Source organism: Channa argus, chromosome 20 (genome assembly GCF_033026475.1).
Source record: "Channa argus isolate prfri chromosome 20, Channa argus male v1.0, whole genome shotgun sequence".
NCBI lineage: Eukaryota > Metazoa > Chordata > Actinopteri > Anabantiformes > Channidae > Channa > Channa argus.
Window position 1 is genome coordinate 4,559,065 of NC_090216.1, and position 16,721 is coordinate 4,575,785.

At 41.5% G+C, this 16,721-nt stretch overlaps 3 protein-coding genes across 21 annotated transcripts in view; 2 read left to right on the plus strand and 1 right to left on the minus strand.

The window, feature by feature from the left end:
• tanc2b (tetratricopeptide repeat, ankyrin repeat and coiled-coil containing 2b) overlaps positions 1 to 7,564 on the plus strand; it is a 133,843-nt gene extending 126,279 nt beyond the window's left edge. For 17 of the 19 annotated variants that reach the window (XM_067487124.1, XM_067487128.1, XM_067487132.1 and 14 more), the window contains 4 exons: positions 1,097 to 1,188; positions 2,220 to 2,366; positions 2,538 to 2,638; positions 2,784 to 7,564. In XM_067487124.1, coding sequence (XP_067343225.1) covers positions 1,097 to 1,188; positions 2,220 to 2,366; positions 2,538 to 2,638; positions 2,784 to 4,839 — 2,396 coding nt within the window. In that variant the 3' untranslated portion in view covers positions 4,840 to 7,564. The remainder of the gene's footprint in view (positions 1 to 1,096; positions 1,189 to 2,219; positions 2,367 to 2,537; positions 2,639 to 2,783) is intronic. The other 2 variants (XM_067487131.1, XM_067487133.1) reach the window with 1 other exon arrangement.
• Positions 7,565 to 7,705: 141 nt separating this feature from the next.
• g6pc3 (glucose-6-phosphatase catalytic subunit 3) lies at positions 7,706 to 10,628 on the minus strand. The gene is made up of 6 exons (XM_067487149.1): positions 10,097 to 10,628; positions 9,422 to 9,528; positions 9,252 to 9,342; positions 9,042 to 9,160; positions 8,413 to 8,554; positions 7,706 to 8,338 (listed from the first exon to the last, which is right to left on the minus strand). Exons 1-6 carry the CDS (start codon positions 10,312 to 10,314, stop codon positions 7,996 to 7,998), a joined length of 1,020 nt encoding a protein of 339 aa, XP_067343250.1. The 5' UTR covers positions 10,315 to 10,628; the 3' UTR covers positions 7,706 to 7,995.
• A 126-nt stretch (positions 10,629 to 10,754) lies between these two features.
• lsm12b (LSM12 homolog b) lies at positions 10,755 to 16,692 on the plus strand. The gene is made up of 5 exons (XM_067487151.1): positions 10,755 to 10,919; positions 12,808 to 12,941; positions 13,866 to 13,975; positions 14,606 to 14,732; positions 16,081 to 16,692. The coding sequence occupies exons 1-5, from the start codon at positions 10,793 to 10,795 to the stop codon at positions 16,171 to 16,173; spliced, it is 591 nt and encodes a 196-aa protein (XP_067343252.1). The 5' UTR covers positions 10,755 to 10,792; the 3' UTR covers positions 16,174 to 16,692.
• The last annotated feature ends 29 nt before the right edge of the window (positions 16,693 to 16,721 follow it).

The window sequence follows — 16,721 nt, forward strand, 5'->3', positions numbered from 1 at the left end:
CCATACCACAGATGCATGACGAAAGCCCTCAGTAACTGCGTGTTAGTCATTTAGCGGAAATGCATGCGTTTTGTAACTTCTCTGTACAATCGCCACCACAGACTGAGGTGATAAACCTCTGTACCTTGCATCGTTCATCTTCCAGACGTTTCCTCAGTGTCAGCTAGGCCAATCAGCACCATTCCTACCCTCACCTCCACCTCAGGACAGCTAACACCTGCAGAGCTCTGTTATATCCTTCCTGCTTGCCTCTTTTTTTATTTGTTGTACCTGCTCTGTGTTTCCTTGTGCAAGATCCCCTCCTTTTCATCTCTGTGACTTATGTACATGTGTCAAGGATTGCTTTTGCGCAGATGCAGAAAAGACACTCTGTGAGCTCAGTTAAAACAAAGTTTTAGTCGAGTGTTTGATATTTTAGTCATTAAACAGTCTTAACGGACGAAATGTAATTTTTTTTTTTATTTAAATGCAGAACTCCCATTTATTTTTATTCGGAGATTAGTGATTTTCTACTTTTTTGCTGTTCTTTACATCCCTAAATTAGTCATTAGTACTGAGAATTGCTGTACATCTGCACTTCTTGACAAGAAGAAAAATGTGTCTCAATAGAGAGACATGAGTGTTGTTGTTGTTTTTGTTGTTTTTTTCTTGTATTTCTACAGTGGGTTTGCTTGGGCCTAAATGTATTTGCAGATAATTCCTAGAGCTATTTTAATTAACTGGACATTTCAAAATGTGCTCATTCTGCACTCCAATTAGGCAAAGTCTCAGCCCTATGCAACTCCCAGCTCATAATTATTGGCAAATAGTATTTGACCCAGGTCTGATGTCCCATAACGAGGTCAGTGTTCTCCAGATGCACATTTTGTAATCTTTCCTTTCCAGTGGATTGCCTGTCTTTCCTCCTCCATTCCCCATTTTTGGCTGTTGTCCTTATTCCTGTTATTGTTGTTGTTGTTGTCTGTGTGCGTATGTGTGTGTGCAGTGTGACTCCCATTCGCTCCTTCCTTCCTCCACTTCTGCTTATTACTGTGTGTCTTTCTCACCATGTTGTCTTTTTTTTTTTTCTTCATCTGCTCCTTCCTGTGTTACCCAGGTCCAGCCACATGGGCCATGGCCACCTCCAAACCCGACATCATGATCATCTTACTCAGCAAGCTCATTGAGGAGGGGGACAGTTTCTACAAGGTCAGAGCACAGGCCCTGTCTACAGTTCAGCTGATATGGTTATTGCTCTTTAAATGTAAATGCTAAAGATACCTGCTCAGCAAGGATCTGTGGCCTTCGTTTGGAGTGAATGGATATAAATTCTATAAAGGGATGCCCCGATACTTTTTCCCAGACGGAGTACAACTACCATTATAAGTACTAAACATTGCAGTTAAGCAAATCCTGCACAAATTTCCGTTCTCTTAACTGTTTGCTTTGCTAAAATGGATTAATGCGTTCTGATAAAACAAATAAGGCAGCAACCGGTGTTTAATAAACGGAGCTACCTTTGCTGAAAAGAACAAAAAGAATGGGGGGAAGGAACAAAGCATGGATTTAAGTTGAGATCCTGGTTAGAGATACATGGACAACATAGACTGCAGAGTTTACACAGGAATATGAAGGTTGTAGTTACTAAATACAACCTTTATTTTTGCAGTTATCATTCATAAATAAGAAACGTTTTTAAAATATTCTTGAGAAATATGAGTATGACGGTTAGTAACCTGATCCTAACACTTTAGCACAGCAGAGCTACATTCAGCTTTAATTTTGTCCTCATCGATTATCTTAGAACACCTCCAAACAACAGACATTGTTCCACCCCTACGTAACTGCGGAGGTTAACGTGGTATTGGGCGGAATATCGGAGAGGTTTTATGAGTACAAGTACAGTCACACAAAGGCAGGATTGGGCCCAATGCCTGATACTGGTATCGGCATCGGGACATCCCTAATTCTATACCATGTTCCGCAAAAGTTAAGGTTAGTCATGATTCTGCATGTATTATTATTTGTATGAGAACCACTCTTAGAAGAAATAAATTACTTGTCAAGAAGCACTTTACACTGGGGCCTTTAAAACTCAATAGTTTATCCACACAAATAGATTTTCTATGAGAACAGATATTAAAGAATGACAAATGTCTCCTTATGACTATATTTTCCGATTTAGATTTTATTTACTTAGGAAAAACAAAAAGCTAAACTGACTTCTCTTTGTCGAACAGAAGGGGAAGGTGAAGGAGGCAGCGCAGCGCTATCAGTATGCTCTCAAAAAGTTTCCACGCGAAGGCTTCAGCGAGGACCTCAAGACATTTAGGGAACTCAAAGTATCGCTCTTCCTCAACCTGTCCCGATGTAGGAGGAAAATGAATGTAAGTCAGTAAAAGAGCGACAACAGTGGAGCTTTTTTTTAGCGACTTACTAAATCGGATTTATTTCAGATTAACTTTTAGGACATTTATTAAAGGAAATGACTTCTGAAGGGATCGTGAAGATATTGTTTTCAGTCTTATTCAGTATTCCTCTCTGTTTATTCTCTGCAGGACTTTGGGATGGCTGAGGAATTTGCTACTAAGGCACTTGAACTGAAACCAAAATCATATGAGGCATACTATGCCAGGGCACGTGCCAAGCGTAGCAGCAGGTACATTCCTTTTATCTCTCTACACAAAGCTGGTGTGAAAGACTGTGATGTTTCCCTCTTTGTCAAACATGTTTAATTCTCTCACGTTCTCAAATGTGTATAGTATGTATTCCCCATAACGACCACAAGTCACTTTTTTTTCCAGACAATTTCCTGAAGCCTTAGAGGACCTGAATGAAGCCATAAAGCAGTGCCCCAACAATCGAGAGATCCAGCGGCTGCTCCAGAGGGTGGAGGAGGAGTGTCGTCAGCTTAACCAGGAGGAGCACCAGCAGCAGGACCTGGAGTTGGAGCCTCCTCCCTCCCCTCCTCCTACGCCTCCCCCTGAAGAGGAGGAGTCCTTGTCTCTGTCCATGCCTCTTCCCCCTCCTCCAGAGCCCCGTCTTGAGGACATGGAGCCCGTCCAGGACCTGTTTGAAGATGAGGATTACCTGGAACAGGAGCTGGAGGCCATGTCTATAAATCTGCCCCCACCTGAGTCTCATACCAATTCTTCGAGCCTTCCCATCATTCAGAGCCCACCACTCTCCCCCACACATCCAGATCAGATTTATTTAGCTGGAGGTTCACCAATGGGCCTGCCCTATGAATATCACCCCACCTCCTCTTCCATGTCCTCTCCAACCCGCGGGACATACCAGCCCACTTCACCTTCTCTATCCCCGACACATCAGAATTCTCATTACCGACACAGCCCGCCTCACACTTCGCCAGTGCATCAGCCATCCTACCGGTTTAGCCCACCTCCTATGGGTACCGGGGGTCAGGGGATGGATCACCAGAGCCCACCGCCTTCCCCTTTACGTAGAGCTGCTCAATACAGAGCCAGTCCACCATTAGAGAGTGTTTGTCTGTACAGGTCCCAGTCTGGGTCCCCTGTGCGCTACCAGACAGAGCAGCACCCTGGTCGACCCAAATCTCCACTCTCTAAGATGAGCAGCCAACGTTCATTCCAACTTAGCTCTCAGCCCTCTCTGTCCTCCCAGCACCACCAAGCCCAAGGCCTTCGCCTTCAGCCTTCCATAGCCCAAATAGTCCGCACAAACCAGCCTAGCAATGTGATGGGCAACAGCAGCTATGGTGGCCAGATGGGTCGCTACCAAGGGGGTTCAGTGGATGTGGAGAGCCGGCTGGTTTACCAGCCCTCCCTGGATGGACGTTCTATGTCCCAGGTCCAAGCCAGCCTCAGTTCTGGGGCCCTCTGTCAGCACGGTGGCCGAGGAGGGGTTATGGAGTCCAGCCTGCTGAAGGATGAGCTACCCCAGCGCCCCTCCTCTGCCTACCGCGCCAGCAGTGGGGGCCCAGGGGGCATCCGTTATAGCCAGACACCTCAGATAAGCCGTAGCCAGTCAGCCGCCTACTACCCAGTTGCTGAACATGTACTGGAGCGTGCCAATGCAATGCCCCCCTGCCAGCTGGGTTCTCCTGAGATCCCCCATATGGTGAGACGCCCCGTCAGTGCCAATACTACTGAGATGAAGCAGCATGTGCCCACCCCCAGACCTCTCATACATTCTCAGAGCGTAGGCCTTAGATTCTCCCCCTCGAGTAACAACATTTCAACTGGATCCACCTCGAATTTAGCTCCAGTCTTCAGGCCTTCCTCTTCCATTCAGCAGATGGAGATCCCCCTTCAAGCCACCTATGAGCGCACGTGTGATGACATCTCTCCCATATCTCCCTCACAGGGCGGTGGGGGGCTGTATCAGGGTGAGACCACCCGCTCAAGGAACACACCCTTCATGGGCATCATAGACAAGACGGCACGGACTCAGCAGTACCTGCATCAGCCCTCACGGTCCAGGGCCATGACATCAATGGACTCTGCCATCAGCCCCACCTCGCCTGGCCAACTAGTCCAGCAAGGCTCCACCTACAGCCCCCCCACCTCACTGGGTAATATCGCCTACTACAACAAGACCAATAATGCCCAAAATGGACACCTGTTAGAGGAGGACTACTACTCCCAGACCCAGCCCCCCTCACTGGGCAAGCTGGCCAATGGCTCCCGTGGCAGTGGAGACATCCTGGAACGGGTCAGCCAGGTGCCCACCTACCCAGACGTGAAGGTGGCAAGGACTCTGCCTGTGTCACAGGCCTACCAGGACAACATGTACCGCCAGCTTTCTCGTGACTCCCGAACCCAAGGCCCCACCTCCCCCATCAAACCAAAGAGACCATTTGTGGAGTCCAATGTGTGATGGCCTGTCTGTGATTGGTTGTTTGGACTGGGCTTGTTTGTGGGAATGAGAGGAGAAAACTGTTTAACTCGGCAGCAGATGCTGCTGAGCCCTGTGTATGTGAGACAGACAAACTTATCCTAAAGAAGTCATGAGAGACAGATCCAGTCAGAGAGAAATTCACACAGCCCGCACACTCACACATAGGGTATTAGACATCACCTTATAGGAAAAACATAACTAATAATGAAAGGATTATCATATACTGCCCACGTGTAGGATAACGAGAGGGTCTTAAATTCTGATCTCATACTGAAACAAAGACCAGGGCACTTCCAGAATGTGTGGCACAATGTTCCCACAAGAGAACACAACAGGTGGGACTGTAGGAGTGAAAGTGACTCTACTTGTGGACTCCATCTTCTGTTCTTTCAAAGTGTGCTCTTAACCAAGGTTGCTAGTAGGCTCTATTCTATGTAATACAATATTATATGTTCAATACTGTACATTACTCAGAAAATACAAATGGCTCAACAACTCAGTACTTAGAGAAAAATTACAATATTTATAATTAAGTTATATATTGTACATAGAAATAAAACAAAGCAAAGTTTGCATTTGAATTGTATTCTGTTAACCCTGCCTTTGTGTCCCACTGCTAGTCATATGGATGTGGAAAACCAATCAGGGTAAGGAAGGAGGGATGCAGACCAACTTTGAATGATATAATTACCTCTTTTGTGTGAATATAAAGTTTTTGATGTGCGTAAGAAAATGCTTTTTTTATGCTGCAATAGACTCAGTCATCTGAACTAGGGCTACAGTGATTATTTTTACTTATGTGTTCATCTGAAATTTATTTTTCAATTTTCTGTGAAATGTCAGATAACGGTAAAATATGCGTAGTAAAAAGTTTGGTCAGGGAGGAGTTGATATTGAGTTGATGTTCATATAAAACAAACAAAAGCAGCAAATCTGCTCATTTATGCTCATTCAATGATCCAAATAATAAATGTCCCATCATTTAGTTAAATGGCCATTTGTCGGAGCCTTAGGATTATGAAACACATTTGGATTAAAGTCCAAGTCGAAGCCTATTCTGATAGTAAAATGTATTTGTTTAAGTACGATTTTTTTTCTACACCTACTTTTGCAACTTTTTTTGTTGATTAAATCCATTTGAAAATCAGTTATTTTACCTCATTTCTGATGTTCAAATATGTAAATTATGATTTAATTTCCTTTCAGCATCAAAACAGACCTTTGATATGCCTTAGTGTGACGCTAAACCAACTTTCAGCAAAGCTTTTAACTTTTTCTGACATTTCAGTCTAGCATCCTGTCCATTAACATTTAAATAATCCTTTATCCTTCTACTTAAATAAGCAGGGAAATCACTCTCTGCACAAGTTTCTAGGAGAATTCATACATTTTGTTTAATGGCAGGTTGTGGTCGGCCTTAAATGCAATAACTTAACTTTAAGTTGAAATCTTTGACTAAAGAAATAAAAACTAAATTATGCTGGTCAGATTTTATATATATATATATATATATATATATATATAGAACATCCTGTGGTAGGTGATTTTATCAGATGGTATGAGTATCAAAGTTTGCCTTTGTCCCTCCTCCATATGTAATGACACTGTAACGGAGAGTAGATCATGCCATACATATGCTAGTAATGGGTTAACACTGATAGTACTCAGCGACTAAAAGCAAGCAAATGCATACGCGATGTTTCCCTTTCTCCTGCGTTATTTTGTCATTTCTTTTTACCCGTTTTTACATCTGCACTAAAATGCCTGTTGAGTTCTTTACTAAGGGTGCACTTTATGTGTTTTACTTACTTTACTGTTATGATTGTTGAATTTGAAAAAAATTGGGAGTGCGATGGGTCGAACTTGTGAAACGTGATAAGACTATCATAGACGCTGTCATTTTATGATTCAACAAAGCAGTGATGAATGACAATATGAAGAGCAAACGATGTTTTTAAACCGAAACAGATGTATAGACTTTCTAGCACAAGTTGTATATATAGGCTCAGATATTGCCCTCCGTCCAGCTCGGCTAATTAGTTAGTTAAGCAAGTCTGTTTCAAGACGCCAACCATACTTGGGTATTCATTTAAAAAAAATCCAATAAATTCCTTTTATCTAAATTAGCCAGTCTAATCCACTGGTCTTGCACACGTCTTGAAAATAAGTCAAATCTACTGCAACAAAAAAAATAAAAATACCTGAAGTTATTTGTATGTGTAGGAAAAGTTATAGACTGTAAGTTTTTTTGGGTTTTTTTTGGTTCTCTGATAAAGAATATCTAAAGAGCGACAGTTCCTCCTGACTTCTGTTCATCCTCAGTTTCACCTGCTATGAGAGAGTTGCCCTAATTGTCTTTACAGAAATGAAGGTATAAAGTGTATTATACTTAATTTAAACAAGACCTCTAAGTTAAGGCTGTTTGAGGGCATATGGTTTCAAACTGTCTGTGTATATTAGTTTGCTGTAAATAGTCTGATGCATGTTCTATTCTTTCCATGAGCTCAAGCAGAAATACGTATAGCAGTGTCCTGAGTCTGGTGTGTGACAATGTTTGGATCAAGATAAGGACATTACTGTCCCAGAACTACCCTTATCTTTTTCCTCCAACCTCACCAGACAGAAGCAAATGGTTCTTTTATTTTCTTTTAATGTATTTGCTTGCGGAGCAGAGTTCTCTTGTCTGTAAATGTGAGCTTTCAGATCGCCGTGATAAAGTTTAATTAAAAACAATAAAAAAAATGTGTTTTTATCTCATGATAAATGATTGTAATCTGTACAGTCAAACCTATGTATTGGAAAAAAGAACATATTTATAAATGGTTACCAACTGAAACACACTGTGCATGTCTTCACTCACTGTGTTTGACATACAAATGTAATTTATTCATTTGGATGATTTTGGTCCACAAATTACAGCAAGAGTGTCAACACAATAATGAACTCTTATTGAATACGAGACCATCACACTGAGCTCACAGTTTGGCAAATATATTACTGTAGCAACACTTAAAGAGAACACAAAGCCATGTGGCGTGACTACAGCCTTTAACCACAATAGTAACCATCCAATAAACAATCACAATTCAGTCTTTAAAGATGTTATAAACACCCGTAGCGGAGAGTAAATAGTTTTTAGTCTTCCTTCTTCTTGTGTGTGAAAAGGTGGACCAGTCCAGGTACCCACACCATGACAATCTGAGGCACCATGACAAATTTGACAAAGAACAGCCCATAAAAGAGGCCCTGTGGTCGCACTGGGAGTGGGAGACGATTCACATGATACAGTCCCATGGATGAAATAGCCACAGATAAAGCCCTTGGAGCCCAAGGCAGAGACCATCCTCCAGGCCTCCAGTACTGGGCGAGCCCCAGACCCAGAAGGGCACCGCAGTCCCGAGTCAGAGAGGAAAATGGTGCTGTGTCCAGGCGAATCCACTCTGCATGGCTGCACCATTTCTTAGCCAAAGCAATAGACCTGTGGAATATATAGAATATACATTTAATAAAGACGGAGTTTAGTATCCACTGAACGTTCTAACCAGCACTTACCAGGAGAGGTCGAATCCCAGCTGCTGCAGTCCAGCATGCAGCATCAGAGCACCAATCAAAAGACCAATGCTGAAGCAGAAGAAGAACAGCAGGGGGCGGCCTTCTGGCACTCTGCGGCTTAGCACAATCCCCAGAATAAAACCTGGCATAAACATTTCAGTCATTTAAAATTTGCAGTGAAAAAATCTTTTCACTGCTAATGATGAATGATATCTATGATGCATATACAGTGAGACAATATACATATTCTATATAGATATTTTATATATTTGTTTAATGGTTGAGACAAATTTTTTAATCCTTATTAGACAATATTTAGATTGTATTTATAAGGATAAACTCTCAGCTGGCCGTTTATTAGGTACACCAAGTTAAAACTAATACAGCAACACAACACTTGTAGCAAATCCTCCCTTTATTATAGTGATAATTGGAAGTGTCATGGAGAGGTGTTGTGTACCTGTAAGGTCACTTTAGTAGACAGAAGCAGTTTGTGTTGTTATAGTATTTAATATACTTATAAGTTCTTCTATTATTTTGTCTGGTATTTTCTATTATCAGTTTGCTAAATAGAGACACCTCTTTGTATAATGCAGTATATTCAACTTGTACATGAGCTGTACTCAGACCTGTAATGGAGCCAGCAATGACCTGGTGAGGGAAGTGGGCAAGGATAAATACCCGGGAGATCCCAACTGCCACCAGCAGTAACACATAGAGCAGGTAGGGAGCAGCTGATAACACCAAACTGCGGGCACAGACAAACTGAGATTTATTCAGAAACACACTGACAACCTCGAGTTTCCAAGTCAAAACAACATACTTCAAAAGAGCCATACCTGTGAGTGCGAGAGTACAAAAATGACCCCAGTGAAGACACCACCACCCACCAGACAGCTCCTGTCACCATCGCATGTCCTGAAGGACTGCCTGAGAGACAGAGGTCAGCCTCTTACTGAATAATAATTTGTGTACCATCTGTGACTCTTTTTCTTTGAGTGCCTCTTACCTGGGCCAGTTTCACAGGTGGAAGAAAACTGGTCAACTATAGGTTGCCTGTCGACAAATAGATGGGATTCACCTATCCACCAGAATGGCCTTTCTCCAAAAAGCAACCTGGGAACAAGTAGACAACATTTTCTGTACAATATGTATTGAATATTTCCTTCCCACGTGTTGTATGCCCCATCCTAAATCTACATATTGTTGTACCTCCTCTAATTCTGGGCTACTGATAATTTGATTATTGGTAGCCAATGTTATAAAAAACTATAAATATTTATGAAAATACACATTGGACAATTGCCACAACTGAATATTGTCTTTTTAGTCAATCTATTTCCATTAATTGTTTCAATGTTTTTGTAATAAAGTTCAAAAGACATTTATAGATAGATAGATAGATGTTCCGTGGATGTCAGTTTCACCTCGGTAAGTACATAGGATTGGACTTCCGTTTAATGTACCGGAAGTTGCGTCTTCAAAAGCAGAGCATTATACTAGCTTTATTTTTGCAATTATCTTAAAAGAAAATACACATTAACCTAAATCTGACGTTATGCCTACGACATTAACTTGTTTAGATGCAAGATACGTAGTAAATAACGATAGCACAACTGAAAGTGTGAAATCCACACATTGCACATAGAGTTTGAAACATGTCCACTGCTTCTTGTAGCCGTACCATTTAAAAACCAAGTTCAGCCACTCCGATATAGCTGCTACCCAAAGCACGGCAACTCCCGCTCGTCTGCTGAGGAAATATGTGAAAGGAAATACGAGTAGGAAGGCTGCTTTAGGGTCTCCCATATGAGTGACAACTAGCCAAAATGATTCATGACTCCTCGTCTTCTGCTGGAGGCTCTCAGCCATCCAAATGCCGCTGGTGTAAACCGCCTCCATTCCTAAATCCTCCCTCAAAACATTCACTCTAGTTATGCAAATAAAACAAAATGCAATCCTGATTAGCTGTTAAATACGGATGTGCTGCTGCGATGCCGGGTAGCCTGCTGTAGCATCCTGACTTCTTCTTGCTGAGGCGTCTTGGCAGTTGACAATGTGTTACGGTGCATTGCCGCCACCACCTGGAATGAACACCGCCATGTTTCCGGTAGGGGGAGCGTTTTGAATCGTGCTTGAATGGGAGACAAAGCCACAACGTTTTACCTCGAATAATTACATAATGTTTATATGCAACATACAGTCACATACAGTACATTTCCTGCTACGACAATATTCATTTTGCTTCAAATATAAAAATAAGTCATCCTTGTAGAATAAGTACCCTCCTCGCGACGTATACGACACGCCCAGGTTTCGTCTCAATACGACATTACGTAGTTTTACGTAAGGCAGGCGCTCCGGTTTCCTGGCGGAGAAGATGGCGGCTCCTGGACCGGGGGAGTATTTCAGCGTCGGGAGCCATGTCTCTTGTCTCACCTGCTTGGGCCAACGTCTACAGGGAGAAGTGGTCGCGTTTGACTACCAGTCCAAGATGTTAACTCTGAGTATCCTTTGTTCGTTTGGAGCTGAGGATGGCTTCCTGGCCTGCCTGGCTACAAGGGCCTGTAGGGTAACCGAAAATATGTCAAATAGTGATCCGCGCAGGCGTAATTGATGGGAGCTGAGTTACAGATCTTTGTCTGTTTTTAAAATAATTTATTTTACGAGGTAGTTGATCGCCCATCTACAATCTGTCGAGGGCCGTATTGGTGTTGCCGGCCCATTTCATACCTTTTCGTTATCTGCTGGGACGTGCATGTGTTTTGAAGTCACTCATTGTATTGCCAGACCTCAACATGGATCACTATCTGGCAACGAAGCCCAGTAAGGCATCATGGCTGTGTGCTCTCAACAGGCACAAACCGTTACTAGTTAGCAAGCTAAGTGACATTCGGCGCATCTTCCTCTGAGTTACGTGCTCGGGTCCCCTACAAAGTTTCCCGTGCTGTGATTTGGAGAAGCTAAAGGCGGTTTCCCCCCCAAAAGCTAGAGATGAATGAGCACCGTGTAGCGTTGCCCTTGCATGCTAAAACCAAGCTGCTGTTAGCTCGGGTAACGTGCTAGCGCCACACTGCCGCTGTTAGCTCACTTAACGGTATTAACCTCCTTAAGCGTATCAACGGTTTCCCTTTTCATCTGAATCTGGTGAAACCATAATTATCGAGTGGTTATGACATCAAGTAATAGCTTCATTTATAAATGATCGAGGCGGCACAGACACCATGAGATCATTGCAGCTAACGTTAGCTTGCTATTGAGCATGTCTACACCCATTCATGGGTGTGTGTGTGTATAAACGTATAGGCATCAATAAGGTGGTATGCTGGACCACCTCATAATTTACGTAGGTATAACTCTTGTAACTCTGTTGTAACCTCATGACCAAGATCTGGGGTGAAACACTAAATGAATGAAGTTAATACAGTGTGGAGGTGTGATTGTTGCTATCACAGGCCTCAGGGTTTAAATATTTGGCTCTGTATCCTGGAAGGTATAGTTGTATTAGTATTTAGTTAGTCAACCTTACACTAAAAAGCATGTATTTTTGGACATTTAAGATTTAACCAGTCTATTTGTTAAATTATTTTACGCATTTAAAGTTTGGACTGTTACTACTTAAGCCAAACTTAATGCATTGTTAGTGTGGATCTTCTGTCACTATCATAATAGGTCAAACCATTTCCTAGCCTTTGTATTTTTTTTTTTTTTTAAATAAGTGTGGTCTAAAATACCTGCTAGCCATGCAAAGTTACACTGATAAATTAAACAGCTTGTACCTGTATTGCTGACAAGGACAAAAGCTGATGCCTTGAGATCCTGGTATGTCAGAGTTCCAAAGAATTATAAATTTGTTTTAGGAAAAACTTTTTTCTTTTTAGATTAATCTGTAAACATTTTTTATCCTGGGGAAAAAGGGGGACTTTACCCATCTGGAAGTTATGTGATCAAATAACTAGGTCATGTGATTGAGTGTAATTCATTATTTACACACATGATTAAAATGTGTCAGGATTTATTGAGATGGTTACAAAGTTGGGAGAGCTGCCACTGGTTAATTAGTTGATTCAGTGGACGTTCAGCAAATAAAGTCAGAATTGCAGGAATGGAAAACTTGCCGTGCTGCTGGGTATATGTATATAAACTGCACATTATTTTCACAAATAATTTATCCATTCATGATTGGTATAGGTGGCAGCACCGCCTTGGTAGTTGCGTGCTGTAACTGGCACTACCTTTCACTGTCAGTGATAGTCAGCCAGTGTTCTGTTTCCTAAGCTTCTTTGTGCAGTCTAACTGATGGCGTTCAAGTTCATCAGAGGTCACGCATGAAGAAGTCATTATGTGTTATGTGTCGGCATAAAGTTGTGTCCCTTGACCTGAGTTCTTTCAAAGAATGTGCTTCCTCCAGCGGTAAGCCAAACCTCAACGACGTCATCCTGATCAACTTAGCCTATGTTTCTGAGGTGGACATAATAAATGACCGCACTGAGACTCCACCTCCACTAGCATCACTGAATGTTAGCAAGGTAAGTCCGTACATTTGGAATTTGATCTTTACATGGGTGAGCTTGTGTCTTTATTGACTGTGATAGTTGTAATGGGAATGATTATATTGCTAGATAGATTATATCATAAATATAGCATTTGACATAAGATTGAGCTTAAACTCTTGACTTAGTAGAAGCTGTGACTAAGTTAAAACGGCCGGCCCCAAATGATGTGGACATCAAGATTGGCTCTTCAAACACTGAGTTTTATGCTCAGCCTAAATTTATAAATACCTGAGACATACCTGTCTCAGGTAGTTTTACTCAAATGCCAAGCAACTTTGGGCTTTTGAATCATCAACACAACACATTATGGGCAACATGTAGATCCAAAATTTCAGTTCACATCTTGCACGATTGTTTTTTTTGGCCTGTTTTACTTAAGTACAATATTTAATGGTAACCAATGAGCAAGTGTGGTCAATTCAAATGTGGTCATCGTGAGTTTTCCTGGCTTTAAGTGACGAGGATCCCCTTGGTGCTCCACAAATTTCACCAGCCGTTATCAATTTGGGATTCGTGCAAAAAACAAAAAATAAGGTTGAATTTTTCAGCTGAATGTCTGCCTTTGACATACATGGTCTAGCAACCTCGAATTCTACTGTGGATCCTGCCGTCGAACTGTTAAGCAGAAAAAACAGAAGTTGGTTTAATGTTTAGAGAGGAGTTGTGTACAGTAAACCATGTGTGGAATTGTCCATAAAGCCCTGTTCAATGTAATGCTTGAATAAACTATCCCTACACTGTGTTAAGGAATATAAATCTGACTTCATTAGGTCATATGTCGGGGCTTTAACCTGTCCTATTTGTTAAAAATAAGAAACAGGCCCTTTGTTTAAAGCTGTCAAAGCAAAGAATGGTTGATGTTTAACAGTGCCTTTTGTTCTGTTCGCCTCTTCACAGCTTGCCAATCGAGCACGGTCAGAAAAGGAGGACAAACTATCCCAAGCCTATGCAATCAGTGCTGGGGTTTCTGTGGAGGGCCAACAGCTATTCCAGACTATTCACAAAACGTAAGAACTTTGTGCTGTTGTTCCGTTGTAGATCAGGTTGACTTATTCTACATTGAAAATGGAAAAACTACATGCTGTCTTTGTCAGACAATTATAACCCAGTTATAAGCACTGGAGAGTATTTTATGATTGTTTCTTGACTGATGGAGACTTTCCTCAGCTACCAGTGTGATGTCATCTTTAACTAACGATTAAACTAAACAGCATTCACAGAAGAAGCACACTGTCCATGCCGGATTTCCTCTTCACGACAAGTGTTTTCCTGCAATGCGGGAAAGTTACAACTTAGGCTAATCAACTTTTAACCAACCCTTGACCTTTTGAGGGAAACTGCCATCAGTCTTCATTACTTGCGTAGTTTTTCCTGTTTAACTTTGAAAAATCCTTTTTTGAGTTTCATGCTGGTAAAATTTGTCAGATGCATTGAAAGAATTTTGATACTAGTGTTGGTGCCGTATTAGTGATGCCATGTTCTAACATACACTAGTCATAATGAAACTGTGGACATTTATAAACATCTGATGAAAAAGAGAAAAATCAATTAGTAAATCCCATGTCAAACACTTTCTGTCACGTTTGCATTCCTTATTACAAAAACCTTGATTAATCAGCAGATGTTTTTCTTTGCAGCATCAAAGACTGTAAATGGCAGGAGAAGAACATTATTGTGATGGATGATGTCGTAATCTCGCCGCCTTACCAGGTTGAGAACTGCAAAGGCAAAGAGGGAAGCGCTTTAAGTCATGTACGCAAAATAGTAAGTACGCATCAATTCTTCAATAATTCAGCTAACACTAACAAGGCTAAGCTATAGCACTGCCACCAACGAGTATTTTAAACACATTCAGTGCTGGTTTAGGTAGAAACATGATGCCCACATTTTAAACAAGAATGAATTATTGTTTAATGCAGCATCTGCTGCTGATACCTGCTGCCTGCTCTCTGTTAAACATGGTTCTTCTTAAACCTTCTACTGTGTTGTCGAGTAGCATGAACCATAGCAATATCAACGTTAGTGGAAAGAGTTGGGTCACATTCACGACATACCTCTGGCCTCGAGTCAAATGAAGGTATGATGAAAGGCAAAGTACTCAAAAACTGGACATGGCCTGAAACCCAGGTGTGGCCTAATCACAAAATGGCATGGAGAACGTAGAGTAAGACATCTTTACTGCCTTTGCACATGTGTAGCACAAGATTTGCTTTAAATACCCGTGTGTGCTGTCTGATTTCTGTTTTATTTATAGCTGTCCTTATGACTTAGGTAAATGGTGGAAAATATTGGGTATGCTCACCCAACCTAGCTGGGTTATAAATAATGGCACACTTTAAACACTTTCTTGCAAACCACGTGCTTCTGCACATAGGAAGTGTGTAAAGGAGGAACAAGGGTTCGATCCCAGCTCACTTGGTTTCCTCTGCACACCTCTTCAGCAATGTATAAATGGTAAATTGTACATGCATAGGGCTTCCTATGTGGGTACAACACGTTCATCATAGTTGTTTATGATTTTCTATTAACTAATCCACTCATTGTTGCAGTTATATGTTGTCTGATTTCTGCATAAAGCAGCCCAGTTGATGAATACATAATCTGAATAAATGCATTATTCTGTGGCCAGATGAGCTGTGTAGAACGTTGTAGCTTTCTTTACTAGTAACCCCAAGGCTGGATTACTGAATGGGACTATTGCGCACATGCGCCAGAACATCTAAAGTTACTGTTCACGTTGCTTGAAAGCTTTGAAGCTTTCCAGAAGACGTCCGAACAGCCAAAAACAGGCTGAATAACTTGAAACAGACAAAATGACTACAGACACAGAAAAAAGCTGGGGACAGAAAACGGATGGGAAAACTTCCAGAGACAATGGAAGAGATGAAGTAACCACAAACAGGCAATTTCCTTAAAAGCCATCCACACTCTTAACCCGTGTTTCTGTGTGTACAGTGACAACAAATCAGCTCCTCTGCTGCTAATTTGAATGATCCCAATTTATTGAGCAGCACTAGACGCAGCATTACTCTGCATACAGATGTTTAGTCTTTCTTTTTCACACAAGTGATGTCCACATTGTCTATTAAAGTTTTTTGCATTACCCCTGCAGGTTGAGAAACATTTTAGAGACGTGGAAAGTCAGAAGTCCATGCAACGTTCACAAGCACAGCAAACACAGAAGGACTCCACTTTATCTTCTTGAGTTGGCGGTGCAGTGCGGGTCGGCCGGGGGAAGACAACGCGGGTGGTTTTGTTCCCACTGCCAGACTTAAGTCGGCATTCCTTGTCCTCAGTCTGAGACCACAAGGAGGAGCGCTGAGGGCCCTGGATCCACAAGATCAAAATACCATTAAATGAAAAAGACAAAAAAGAAAGAGGAAAGATTAAATCTTAAATTAGACTTTATAAAAAAATAATTTAAACATGAACCATAAAGCAACCATAGTTTCCTTAACTAACTTGTCTCATTATTCCCCTACTCCTCCCCTCCTGTCCCTGAAGCCTTTTCTTTTTCTGCCCTCCTTCCTTTGCCTTCAGTTCCATTTCAAAAAAAGAGAAAATAGAACAGTCAGAAAGGCTTGTTTAGCTTTATTTTCTGTCATTGTTTCCTTTATTTGCTGTATCCATGTTCTACTGTCTGTATTTTCTGTATTTTAAACAAAATGTGACTTGAAACGCCACACTTTAAGGACATTTTCTAAAATAAAAGTAACAAAAATTCTGACTGTAATGCTGTAATTTTCAACAGCT

Bases quoted from the DNA above. Each gene is read 5' to 3' on its own strand.
- lsm12b (XM_067487151.1), top strand. From the start codon at position 10,793: ATGGCGGCTCCTGGACCGGGGGAGTATTTCAGCGTCGGGAGCCATGTC. The intron at 12,942-13,865 runs GTAAGTCCGTAC...GCCTCTTCACAG, and splicing joins CATCACTGAATGTTAGCAAG to CTTGCCAATCGAGCACGGTC. The intron at 13,976-14,605 runs GTAAGAACTTTG...TTTTCTTTGCAG, and splicing joins TTCCAGACTATTCACAAAAC to CATCAAAGACTGTAAATGGC.
- g6pc3 (XM_067487149.1), bottom strand. From the start codon at position 10,314: ATGGAGGCGGTTTACACCAGCGGCATTTGGATGGCTGAGAGCCTCCAG. The intron at 9,343-9,421 runs GTAAGAGGCACT...TCTGTCTCTCAG, and splicing joins CACCTGTGAAACTGGCCCAG to GCAGTCCTTCAGGACATGCG. The intron at 8,555-9,041 runs GTCTGAGTACAG...TGTTTATGCCAG, and splicing joins CATTGCTGGCTCCATTACAG to GTTTTATTCTGGGGATTGTG.